The 13,813-nt window shown below is 37.5% G+C and overlaps 1 protein-coding gene across 3 annotated transcripts in view; it reads left to right on the top strand.

Annotated features, from left to right (window-relative positions):
• The window catches only part of FBXO25 (F-box protein 25), a 28,096-nt gene extending 14,283 nt beyond the window's left edge, over positions 1-13,813 (top strand). For 2 of the 3 annotated variants that reach the window (XM_061357623.1, XM_061357621.1), the window contains 6 exons: positions 141-234; positions 962-1,146; positions 3,846-4,028; positions 6,178-6,321; positions 9,859-9,885; positions 12,615-13,813. In XM_061357623.1, the coding sequence (XP_061213607.1) occupies positions 141-234; positions 962-1,146; positions 3,846-4,028; positions 6,178-6,321; positions 9,859-9,885; positions 12,615-12,704 (723 nt within the window). In that variant the 3' untranslated portion in view covers positions 12,705-13,813. The remainder of the gene's footprint in view (positions 1-140; positions 235-961; positions 1,147-3,845; positions 4,029-6,177; positions 6,322-9,858; positions 9,886-12,614) is intronic. The other variant, XM_061357624.1, reaches the window with a different exon arrangement.

Raw genomic sequence — 13,813 nt, 5'->3', positions numbered from 1 at the left:
CTTTGTTTTCTGAACTCTGTAGTCATTTTTTCATAAAATAGGGTTACCATGCTCCAAGCTGTTGTAAGTGAATGTACATACTGAAAGTGTTTTGAAGACCTCCTTCTGTCATTCCTCTGACTCTTAATTCTTTGTCCTAGCTTCTGCAGTTAATTGCAAAATCCCAGTTAACTTCACTGAGTGGTGCAGCACAGAAGAACTACTTTAACATTTTGGACAAAATTGTGCGGAAGGGTAAGACCTAAAGTTTTGTTATCTGGTTGTTCCCATTTAATCACTGTGACTAAAGTATCACTTTGGCTTTTTGTTTGGTTTCTTCCCCCTCTCCCCTCTTACTTCATTCCTATTTTCACATTGTAAGGCAACGAAATAGCAATATTAACTTAGTGAAAGGTTTCAGACTCGCATCCCGCAGTTGCATTTTCTCCTGATTATTGAATCACATCTGTTAAAACAGATTGTTGCTGTTAAATGACAGTTAGATTCTATTCAGAAACTATTAGATGCAATTAAATTATACTCTTTATGAAATGTGAAAGTTTTTAGATTACTAACGTGGGGTTTCTTCAGTTTGCATTATGCACTGAGATTTAAAGTACATAACTGCTTTTCTTTATTGTTTGTTTAAAATAAACCAGCTATTGCATAATATTGAAACATTCCTGATAACCACACTAAATGGAGATGTGTTCAAAGTTGATAGTTATTACATGACATTAGATTTGTAAATACTTGTTCATCATTAAGTTTATTAAATGTATAGCATGAAATGTTAATTGTTGGAACAACATTAATAAATGTCATGGTTGGAGTTAGGGCAGCTGTTTGTACACAAACAGCTGAGTTGTAATGACTTCCTCTCAAAAAAAAAAAAAAAAGAAGTGTTGATTAACTAGAGCTAACTGTATTACCTGGGTTAACTCAGTTAACCAAAATTGTATTGTTTTGTTTCATTCTCCAGTCATGGAAGACCAATATAATCCACGATTAATCAAAGATCTTCTACAGGATCTGAGTTCTACTCTCTGTATACTGATTAGAGGAGTAGGAAAATCCGTATTGGTAGGGAACATCAATATTTGGATTTGCAGATTAGAAACTATCCTTCTATGGCAACAACAACTAAAAAACCTTCAGATGAACAAGGTATGTTATTAAATCATGCCAAAAAAGTAATTGGAGGGGGGGAATTATATTGAACATTGTTGACTCACAAATCATAAACCAAAGTTTCATTTGTTTTATTTGGCTTTACAGAAGTAATATGAACTTATTGAAATGTAATCAACTTCATTTTTTAATGTTTTAATAGCTCTTTTCTAATGAGAGCTGCTGCTGTAGTGCTGCTTTGTGGTATAGATGTCATTGGGGTTTTTTTTCACCCAAATGAATTTCAAAATGTTTGTCTATGGTTTACTACTTCTTAGTAGAGAAAACATAGAGAAAAAATACAGATTTTTAATTCCAAAGGAAATGTTCTACTATTTAAAAAAAAAAGAAAAGTAATAGAATCATAGAACAGTTAGGGTTGGAAAGGACCTTAAGATCATAAAGTTCCAAACCCCCTGCCACACCTCACACTAAACCATGTCACCCAAGGCTCTGTCCAGCCTGGCATTGAACACTGCCAGGGATGGAGCATTCATAACTTCCCTGGACAACCCATTCCAGTGCCTCACCACCCTTACAGTAAAGAACTTCCTCCTTATATCCAATCTAAACTTGTTTAAGTTTAACCCATTACCCCTTGTCCTGTCACTACAGTCCCTAATGAAGAGTCCCTCCCCAGCATCCCTATAGGCCCCCTTCAGATACTGGCAGGCTGCTAGGAGGTCTCCACGCAGCCTTCTCTTCTCCAGGCTGAACAGCCCGACTTTCTCAGTTATGTTCATATGGGAGGTGCTCCAGTCCCCTGATCATCCTTGTGGCCTCCTCTGGACTTGTTCCGACAGTTCCATGTCCTTTTTATGTTGAGGACACCAGAACTGCACACAATACTCCAGGTGAGGTCTCCTGAGAGCAGAGTAGAGGGCAGGATCACCTCCATCGACCTGCTGGTCACACTTCTTTTCATGCAGCCCAGGATACGGTTGGCTTTCTGGGCTGCACAGGCACACTGCAGCCGACTCATGTTCATTTTCTCATTGACCAAGACCCCCAAGTCCTTCTTTGCAGGGCTGCTTTGAATCTCTTCTCTGCCCAACCTGTAGCTGTGTCTGGGATTGCTCCAACCCAGGTGTAGGTCCTTGCACTTGGCATGGTTAAACTTCAGTGTTACAGGGGAATCAAGAAATCAAAAATAAAATATTCAAGGGGCAATTTAACAGCATTATTCATTAACACAATTGCTTTTTGTAAAAATGGAATAATGACTTCAGCATCTGGAGTCTAATCATGTAACTGTTCAAGGCATGTGGCATGCACTGTTCCCTCTTTTTATAGTGGAGACTTCTGATGATAAACAGGCATTCTTTTTAATCTGTCTGGGTTGCTCCTGGAGGAAGAAATGGTGCAAGGTACAGCTCACAGTAAAGTCATAAACCTTTTTAGTCTGTTTGTTTTCAGCTATGAAATTTTGAAATTGCCCTTGCTGTGCATGCCACGTGTCTGAATATGACAGCCGATTTTGGAATAACAAGGAGAAATGGGGAATCCAGTCTCAGCAGTTTTCATATGCCAAGCAATGACAGCATAGACAGTTTTGAGACACTGCAGTTGCTGTGTTTGTTTTTTTTTCAGCATGACACTTCCATCTGAGCTTTTTTACATTGGTTGGAATAACCAATGAGAAGTCTTGCATCTGTAATGCTTACATATTCCTGAACAGGACGATAGTCCGAGAGATGTATATAACAGATGAGTGACATAATGTAAAGTCTAGTCTATAAGTGAGATGAATAGTTGTGAAATAAACTGATGGAAGTGAGAGCCTGCTGGAGCACGGTTGCTGAGCTGCCAGTGCCTTATGATGGGACAGCTCTGCTGGGTGGGGCCCTGCTGGGCTTTGTGACTCCTGGCAGTGTAGGCTCCAGGTTCAGTCATGCAGGAGTTGTGCTGTAGGTTACATCCTTGAAGAGAAAGTTCAGCAGTTTCACTCCCAATGAAAACTTTTGCAGATCTCTGATCTATCACCCCCCCCACCTCCACCTCAGTTTTCCTCATTTATGTGTGCAGGAGCTATCTCCAGACTTCTCTGCATGTGACTTTCATAATGTTTTCATTCTGTGTTTCTGTTCTTCAGTCTTATATAGAATCCTAGAATGGCTTGGGTTTGAAAGGACCTTAAAGATCATCTAGTTCCAACCCCGTTGCCATGAGCAGGAACTTCTTCCAGTAGACCAGGGTGCTTTGTACTAATTTCTCTAGTTGTCTTAAGGCAAATTTGCATTTGCTCTGTTTCATAATAAAAATTGAGAAATTGTAGTTATTCTACAAATTATAAATGTTTGGTGCATACCTTTATTGGTTAGGGTTTTAGCATACTTCTCTAAAATCAAATTGAATATATCATAGTCTTCAAGACCTTATACTCTCGAATTCTTTTGAGAAATGTTTTAAAATTATTTGGAATGTAATAATTTAGTATATGTTTAACAGTAGAAAAGCTGTAAGATATAAAACTGCAGCGTGTAGCTCCTTCTGTGCCTTGAATCATACAAGTTTTCAGCAACAGCAGTTAGAGAAGAATGGTAGCCAAGTGATAAAGTATCACAGAATTAACCATAGATATCACTCGGTGATTTTGTACAAACTGAAGTAAGACCTAAGACACCTCCACAGGAAGGATCTTATTTGTACCTTACACTGAAGTTTTTTAATGAAAAGTCTTCCAATTTTACTTCCAGCAAGTCAACAATGGTCTTACGCTTATCGATCTCCCTCTTCATACACTGAGAAACATCTTACACAGGCTCTCTGATGGCTGGGATGTTATTACTCTGGGTCAAGTGACCCCAACTTTATACATGCTCAGTGAAGACAGACAGTTATGGAAAAAACTCTGCCAGTACCACTTTGCAGAAAAGCAGGTAATAAATTCTATCAAAATGCATTAATTTTGCAATATAGTATACTAATGAAGTGTGAACTTGCACTTTTTGAGATAAAAATGTAACGGTGTGCAGTAATGGTGAAAATGTTCTGTTTTGGGGGCTTGTTTCTTACTGAAAATGGTATTTAGCATGTCTGTGAGGTGAGGATAACTTTTGGGCTCTTTCTTTATTTAAAAGATTGTCTACTGTAAGATGTTTTGTTTTAAACCACACAGTCCCCAACAGGTGCAGTAGAGGATTATATCTAAGCTGTTTCTTCTTTTAGTACCTAAGGTACTTCTTTTACTAACCGAGGTAGGCAGAAAGATTCCTCAAACTTTTAGACTACACAACAGTCTGGTCAAGCCAATGTTGTATTTCTGCATAAAAGAATAGAAGAGACGCTTGAGATTTTGAAATTAAGAACAAAAAGGAAAATGGTACTTTTCTGTCACTTCTTTATAAAAAGCATTGAAGTAATCTAGGAATGCCTCCAAAACCATTTTCTGATGGTAATATATGCTGGGGCAAAATCAGACCACAACATATTTTTGAGACAACTGCAGTTGTTGTGTTTGTTCTTTCCACTGTAATATTTCTATCTGAGCTGTTTTACGTTGGTTGAGATAACTGACGAGTTAATCATCAGTTCTTCCTCATCAGAGCTGGAGGAAGAACTTCAAAAAACTAGGACATTCCAGACAGGAGGAAGTGAAGATAAACAGTCTTAAATCTGACAGGTTAAAATGGTACTATTTGGTCAGTGACTGCCAGATTAAGTATTACTGTAACAGGAAAGATGGAAGTGAGTATCAACTAACCTAATGTGCAGTTGACACAAATAAGAATTTGGTTAGATGACAGGCTTTGGAATGAACTTCATGGAAAATATAAACAGACAAAGGCAAACTGAAAAACCTTCCTTCAGAAGCAGCTCAGAAGAATGCAAGGTGAAGTTAAGAGGGTAAGAAGTTTAAGTTTAATGTAGCACTTGAGTAGATTTTTTGAGGCTAGATGAGGTAAGCTTATTGAACAGTGACAAAACTGGTGGAGAGGTAGCTGGTATACTCAGGTAATGCTGGGGGAAAGATTATTTAAGCATTTCAATAGAAGCAGCTAACCTTGTGCCTTATAAAGGGCACTTGTACATGGTGTTTTCAATGGATTTGTAAATATCCATATTCCATTTCTCATTAGGTTATTAATGATAGGCATCTAATGATTTTATTTATTTTCCAATACAAAATTCTTCTTTTTCTGTGTAAAAGTGTCCTACCTTAATAAGCTACAGAATCATGGTAGGTTGTTTTTCCTGTCCTCTGCAGTATATTGTTGAACTATTGTAACAACCGCAAAACTATACTTAATAGCTGAAGAGCACTTTTTTTTTTGGGGGGGGGGAAAGAGGACTCTACCCAGGGAAGCTATTATGAAACAAAGTGTATCTGAAATCAGAAGGGCAATACTGTTATGCCCATCTAGGCATTGTCTTCTGAAAAAAGAAAGCCTTTAATGTAGGAGTATTAATCCACTGCAAGAGGAACAGAAGCCTTTACAAATACATACTTAGTAAACTTTGGCTGTGCATTCAGCTAGGAGAAAATAGCTCAATTATGCATCTCTACATGTAGATTATATCCTTGAAGTACATGTATCACTATTATCCTCCTAAAAAGATCATAAGTATAAATATGAAAAATAATCATGTATACTTTAATATGAAAGAAAAAGCATTAAATTCGTAGTTATTGTCTTGACAGAAAACCACTGTTTGTAATGCACGATCATTTTTTTATACTCTCACTCCTGACTTTTTTTTTATATAAAATCAGTTACTTACCAGCTATAAATACGGTTTTGCTATTTGGTTCTTGACTATAATTAGAGTCATTTCAAGACAGTGGAGTTGATCAGTTGTGTATGGCCTACTTTTTTCTTGGCAAATATGCCGCCTCCTATTTTTAGTGCTTTCCCTTTTTTTTTGTGGCTAGGTGTCTTTCACTGCTTTGCATATATATGATGTCAGATCACTGACTTCAAAGAATTCTAGTTACAAAAATCCAGTTTAACCACCTTTTTCACAGACCTTCACCTGAGTTTACTATTTTTTTAATGTTTTTAAAAAATATATTAATTTTATGTCTAGTTTTGTAGGCATTTGATTCCATCAGAGGAAGGTCACATTGACTGGAAGCTGATGTACTTTGCACTACAGAAATATTACCCAATAAAGGAACAGTACGGGGACACCTTGCATTTCTGCCGCCACTGTAGTATTCTGTTTTGGAAGGTAAGAGCTGTGAAACAGATAGTCAGAAATAAGTTCAAACAGCTACTGGTAATCATCTGAAAGGAGAAGTAGTAAGATCATCTTGTCAGCTTTCTCATGTGAAATGTGATCAGACAACTAATATCTAACTTCTAAATAATATATAAAACTTCCATATAAAATCAGTATTAAATTCCAAAGTTGTTCTTTATCTACCATTCTTATCTCTTGCTATCTGATAACCTCAGTACTTAGAATTGCAAGGAAAAGTGACATGTGGAAAGAGTTGCGCTGCGTCTTCTTGTATCTGTTTAACCTCAGGCAAAACTGTTAAGAACTTGTATGAAGTTAGCAATTTTATGACATACCTTTTCTAATGATGGCATTGCAATCCATGTGTCTCTAATGAGAATTTATTACTATGCTACTTCTACCATATTGGTGTAAAACTATTTCTATAGTCTTGTTTCTGTCCCTTATGAAGCCTGGAGGAATGTTTGAAACTCCATTCAAAATACAGTGATTTTGATGTTCACCATGCAGCATGTACTGTCTTATGGGATGATTTTAATTTCTGTAGGGCATTTTCATGTTTAGCTGTGCGTGAACACATAGTCCTGCTTTTACTTTGTGTTACACCATAATATAGCCTTCTAGTTAATGAGACTTCCTTAATTTTACAGCTGAAAGGCCAGATCTCTTAGTACTAAGTGGACAGCAAAGAGAAAGAAATGTTTGAGAAACCTTCTATTTTAGTTGACAGAAGTGAGTCGTTCTTGTATTGTCTTTCTGTGATTTTTAGGAGGAGTTGCCACGTGAGCGTGGGGCTTTTTTTTTTAATTTTCCCATAGAAAAAAAATCACCCTAGGCTGTTTAACAGGATGAGCTGGCTTTCATACAAGCAGCGTGTTACTGAATGATGTTATCTTTAAATTGAGTGTTCTTGATATCATAGGAGTTCTTCCAGGTACTAATATGTTTTGCTAAATTAATAGTGGGAAGGTAGGTAGTCAGGATTCGCTTCTTCTGTGAAAGGCCTGGACATTTGCTGAAAAACCTGTGTCAATGATGACTAAGAACTATTGATGACAATGAAATAAGTCTTTAAAATGTTGCTTAGTATGTAAGTTTTCTCTTTCAAAATGGAAAGATTAGCACAGAGCATGGATGCAGGTGGAGATTTCTGGTATCAGATTTGTTTGGCTCATCTGGCTTTGCTGCATAAAGGGGTAACGCTTTCTAAAGTAAATTTCTCTTCTTCTTTTGGTATAATTAAAAGCATAGCACTTTAGTATTAAGAATGAATAAAATGTGTTTGACATAAAATGTGTTTGGCATTAAATGTTTAATTTTGGAGATAGCATGTGCCAGTAAGAGGCAATGAACCTGTACAGGCAGATGTCTCGTTACCTTGACTACTCCAATCTACTACTGGAATAATAGTAGTAATAGCATTCGTTTTGTGGTTTTATATTTTTAGTGAAACACAACACAGTAAGTTCTGAAGGTACTTTGTTTGGATTGGTGAGCAATACTTACTGGATCATTATTCCAGTGCTGACTGCCTCATCCTGGAGATTTGGACAGGTCTTAAAGTGATGGTGTGGTTATAGATTATGTGCTTCTGCATTAAAATTATATAGCAAGTTTTTAGGATTGGCTGTTTTAACAAGAACACAGTCAGCAGGTTGAGGAAAGTGATTATCCCTTTTCACTTGGCACTTTAAGTTAGGCTGCACCTGGGATACTGCATCCAACTAGGGGTTCCCAGTACGAAAAACATACTGATAAACTGGATAGTGTTCAGGTGAAGGCCAAGTAACCAGGGAGGCTTGAGGACTTGTGCTGTGAGCAGACTGGAGAAGACTACTTCAGAGGAACCCAAGAGCCTGCCATGAGAACAGCTGAGCAAAGGAATGGTTTGACTGTAGAGGTTGTGCAGTTTTAGTATCATACTTATTAAACACATATAAGTGGTTGACATATAATTGTATCTATAATGTCCAGATTGTTGTTCTCAACTGAAGATTTTACTCTGCTTAATTCCATTGGTGTGAAGCAAAAAAAAAAGGGAAAAACAAACTTTAAAAAAGAAATCAGTTACTTTACAGGGAAAAGTAGCAAGTGTTTGAATCTTTAAACAAATGGAAGCACTGGGTTCTTCGGGTAGTTTGTGATATGTAAAAAAAAAAAACCGTTTCTTCTTTAACAGCACACTTAAGAAACTCAGCAACTTTAGCTTTCAGGGGCATTTAGAAGAACTTCAGAGAGCTGACCACTTCTTGATATTGCATCTTCCCTCTTTGCTGCCCCCCCTGCCTTCAAGAACAAAGCAAAACATTGGAATAGCTGCAGAGGAAAAAGCACTTAAGGGATCAGGGCATGGAGAAGGCTAGCAGAGGTTAAAAGTAATTAGCTGTGTTAGTGCTAATAAGAAATGTGACTGCTCTCCATAAATTATTCTCAGAGATGGAGAAGGGATGATTAAACATGAGACTACTTAGAGAAATTATTTAAGCTAATGAGCTTCCTTGGTGCAAATAAGTTGTAGAAACTAGTAGGCAATCTTAGGATGAGGGTTAAGTTTCTAAGAAGTGGGATTCTGAATTAGCTGCAAAGCACAGGCCTAGCTGGTGATAAGAAGCATTCTCATAGGTTTATGAAACGGATAATATAATTGCTGGCAACATCAGAGGGCTACACACAGGAAATTCTTTCAGTCCTGCATTTCATGTCCATTTAAAGAAGGCCTTGAAAAAGAAAGGACTGATGGCTAAAAAGAAAGGAGCTGATTAGCACACAGCTGAAGTAGGGAAATGACTTTTCACATTACAGTTGGCTATAATAATGTTACTGTTACTTTTAACAAATCTGTAAGAGCTTTCCAGGAAGTGGCATTTGTATTCCTGTATTTGTATTCATGTATTTGTTTAAAACATGTGAACATAGTAATGTTAAATACAATAAGGAGACTCCTAAATTCACTGGGGAAAATAAAATGCTATAATAGAACATCTTCTCTTCCATGTTAAAGGAGGGAATGATTATAAAAACCTCTTTGTATTAAATTACTGTCTTTCAGATGTAATTTCTTGGATTTGTCTGTGATGAAATTGGGGAAAAATAAGTAATTTCAGTAGTGTGAAAGTAATGGCAGACTGATTATTGACTGATGCTTCTGTGAATGGTTTTTGTGTATAATATTTCTTCTGTTCCACTAGGCAGCAATTATGGGCAGTTCTTTTATTTTCTTAGCTCACTCAGTAGTCCACTTCAGTTATCCCAGAGGTGATCACAGACATGTGAAATACCTTTTCTTCATTCAGTATCCTGGGCTTTATGTGCAATAGTGGGATTGTTTTGTGTAAGTGGTAATGCTTCACACTTGGTTTTAGTCTTCCTGGGGCTTGGGCTGGTTTTGCTTCTCCAGCTGCTTGTGATTTGCCACAGGAATAGACCATTTCTAAATGGCATATGAACATTAGCTTCAGTAAACTTTAACTCTGCTTCTTTTACTTTATGGCTCTCCTTCCTGCTTCCTTGTTCACGATCTCAAAGGACTACCACCTTGCTTTGTTACTCAAGGTATTTCCTGTGTGTTTCATCTGTTTTCATTGCTGACTGTTCTGTCATGTCAAAGTGAATAATGTGTCCATTTCTAATTGTTTATACTGGTTTTGCTTTGATATTTTTTTTCCCCATGTCAGGTTAGCAGCAGGAATACTTTGTTTCTTGTTTCCCTATTAGATAAGTTAATGCTGGCTTCCCATCTCAGTTATTCATCAGATTTGTTTTTTTATTATTGCCATATTCACTGTTAATGCCATTTAAACTAGAACCAGAATTCAACTTCCAATTAATATATGTGCATAGCATCAGTGACATCAGCCAGATTTTGCTGAGAAATCAGTTTATCTGCACTCAGTGTTTAAAAGATCCCTAATGTATTTCATTCAGTATTTAAATCTCAAAAGAGTAACATGAACCTCAGATAACTTTCTTTAATGCAAAGGTACTAAAATTGATTTTATTCCATTTGGAATGCTGTAGTCCTACATACCTTTAGGAAAGCAAGTCCCCAGACAGACTGCATATGACTTGGGAGAGTGGGGAGAAGCAATTGTAATGTTGCTTTATGAATGAAGAAATGCTGGAAATGATTACACAGCAAAGGACTGTAGCTTCAGAGGTGTTATGGGAGCTTCTTAATGTCCAGTTATGATAACATTTGAGGAGGAAAACAAACTACATTTACCAGTAAACACTCCTGGTGCATTCTTTTGTTAATTTAGAAGAGTTCTGTTTTAGCTTTAAGTAGGTGCACTGAAAATCAATATTATTTGAACACTATTTATTAAATGTAGTTTCAAGGGAAATAATATCCTTCATAATTACAGGGAAGTTGTGCTCCTGCTTTTCAGTCCTTTTCACTTCCCCCCACACACTATAAAATTACTGCTGTTCTTGATAACTAAAGCCCCCCCAAGAACTGATCTTATTGAGATTTTTGTTGGGCCTCTAATTGCTGACTGAGCAGAGCTTTCGGAAGTGTTTTTATGATGATGTGCAGAGTGAAGCAGATAGCATATTGCAAATTCTGTCTAAAATATTTAGGAGTGTAAGCAAGCACTAAAAGCGGATAAATCCTAGCTTCTTTCCCAGAATCCCAATTCTAATGCTGGTTTTCCCTGGAAACTAGGAAAGTAATGACATTCACATGGCAACAGGTAGAGAAGATAGTAGTAGCAACCACCTTTGAGCATGTTTCCTGCTGTGGTGAATCTTCCTTGCAGATACCATCTCAAGATGAAGGTGTTAGGCTTCACACTTCTGGTCTTAGTCTTCTGTTCTTTCTGATCTGCAGCTTGCCCAGATAGGCAGCTCTACCTGGGATCTAACCTATTTGTCTGTTCTCGTTTCGTTGTTTGTTTTTCCCTCTGTTGTGAATTGAACGATTGGTTCTCAGGTGATGTTAAAGCAATTATGATAAAAAGTGGGAGGCTGAGGAGGTGATACCACATGATATTTTCATGTAGTATAGACTTAATGGCCAAATACAGATAATACATCTATTAAAAAGCTGAGTAGTATTTAGAGTTTATTTCACCTAGTGTACCTTGGTGTTGCAAAGACTTTGGATGGGAATGTGGCATCTTTGACAGCACTTTTTCTAAGTAGGTTTCCAAGTGAGAAAATGATTTTGCTTACAGGTTCTTTCCTTCTATTAACTGAAGTGCATGTAACTTCATTTCCTATGGAAATGAAAGAAGTGAAGACTGCAGTTGTCTGCGATCTACTCGCCATGTATTTACTCTAGGTTTTCTTGCCCCATGTGGTGAATTCATCAATACCGGTGGGAAAGTGAGAGAAACCCTTTACAGGGGGTTATTGTAAGGTTCAGGAGCTGTCCTAGGAAGAATTATTGTAAGGAACTGTAAGGACAGTTCCTGAGCCTTAACAACATTGCTGATCCAGGCGTTCGGCCTCTCCACTGAACTGTGTGGGACCTTGTTAATACATCTGTACAATTTCTTTCCTTTAGAGGGTCCTTTCTTAACGTTTCATTTGATGGGGAATTTGAATCTTTAATGGACAATTGTGCTGAGTTCAAGTTTCTGTAATGTTAAAGAGAGCACTGCAGGCTTAGTGAACTCGTAATGGCAAAGCCTTTCCATCCTGTCTCCTGTATTCCCAACTTGCCTAGATACTAACACCTGTTTTAAGGCAGTGCTGTCAGGTGGTAAAAAGGGAGGAGTGAAACAGGGAGTGGTGTGAGGAGCAAGCAAGGCAGAAGAACTTTAATGACTGGGACTTCAAATGTGCTGTTCAGGAGTTCTTTCAGGAAGTGTCTGCTACTCTTCCCTTTGAAAGCACGGAGCTCATTTTCTCCCTGAAGTAGCAGTTGATTGCAGATTTTCATTAAACAGATAATTTAGGTTCAACAAAACAGCTGCTCTTTTTTATTTTTAATCAAAAAATAACGGGTAGGGAATATGAGAGGTTTTTCCAAGTGCTCTAACTGAGATACGGTGGTTCTGGTAGGATGAGAGAGGTTGGGTTTTCTTCTGACATCTGAAGCTCCCCAGCACCACCACAGTCAAACTGGAAAGGCCTGTTTTCTTAACAGCTTAGTCTAAAGCAGTTAAAGACAAATATGGTGAATTCTTAAAGTGAGTTCCTAACAGTTTGTTTCCAGTGGAAGTAGTTGCAACTGCCTAGATGTGAATTTTTACCCTTTTTTTTCTTTTAATTGGGGGTGGGGGGAGATTGTGGGTGTGGAAAGAGAATTTACTGTTTTCTCCTTTATTCTGCAGGATACGGGGCACCCCTGCACAGCCAGTGATCCAGACACCTGTCTCACACCAGTATCTCCTCAGCATTTCATTGATCTCTTCAAATTCTGAGATGTTCAGTAGCTGTTCTCCTGTGTTTGTGGCCATTTCTGTGAAGAGTGAGGCAGGATGCGTTATGCTTTTTGTGCAATATATTTAAGTGTAATGTTCTGTTGTAGTTTAAAGCAAAAAAATCATGTGGAGGGAGATTACCAGACAGGTTTTTTTTTGGTATATTGCTTTTGGGTAGAAAGAACTGAGGAGAAGGAGACACATTAAATAAATTTCTTTGTCAGGAAATCCACAGTGGACTTCTTTTCAAGTCCAAGAAAGACCGTTTTAATCTCAACTTTGAATCCATTCTCTTGGCGCCTTAACAGTTGGCTAAAATTATGTGAGGGAGTTTTGAAAATGTGATGGAAGAGCTGAGCTACTTTTACGGGGACCAAAGGAGGAGTTTTCTGTTAATCTTTCTTTCTTTCAAGCCGCTGTTTTCAAAACACCTCCATGTAATTTGCACTATATTAAGAATAAGCCAATATTCTCTTGGATTCTTAATATATGAGTTACCTAGGTGGCATTAATCATTGTGAGCTAGTGAATGAAATATAGCTGTGGTTGTGTCTGTTGTTGGACCTATGAATGGAGGAAATAAACTAGTCTTTGTACATATATTACACAAAAGCATTTATTTTTCTTAAAGACTTTAACAAACATATAACCTATCTCAGCACACCCTCTGTAACTTGAGATCTGGGGCTACTGCAAAGTGATTTTTTTTTTGATGGTAGCTACAGCCTTCATTTATATTGTTTGTCTACAACTGCAACTGCATTATTTCATCTTCCAAGAAGAAGACATTACTGAAATTTATTGAGAATGGAGTTGTGTGTTTCTAGACTAGTACCATGGCAAGACATTCTGCTACCACCAGACACCCTGACAACTCTTTACAAGCTCTGGGAAACCCTAAGTGTCAATCTGAGCTGAAGCACCTTTGGCCAAATTAATCAGATGCTAAGTTCTCCAGGAAGCTGTTTTCTTCTATCCTGTAGAACAAAATTAATTGCTTGGCTCTAGGCAGGTAAAGGAAAAATGAGGGAAGTTTTGGGTTTGTCAATGAAACTTAACAAATAATATGTAATTTACAGAAAAAAATAAATCATGTACTATATTCTGCA

Source organism: Neopsephotus bourkii, unplaced genomic scaffold (genome assembly GCF_033783945.1).
Source record: "Neopsephotus bourkii isolate Nb327-2 ecotype Australia unplaced genomic scaffold, CSIRO-AGI_Nbou_v1 NB_908, whole genome shotgun sequence".
In the NCBI taxonomy this organism is placed as follows: Eukaryota; Metazoa; Chordata; class Aves; order Psittaciformes; family Psittacidae; genus Neopsephotus; species Neopsephotus bourkii.
Note: the sequence above shows the minus strand (reverse complement) of the source record. Positions and strands in the feature narration are given on the sequence as shown.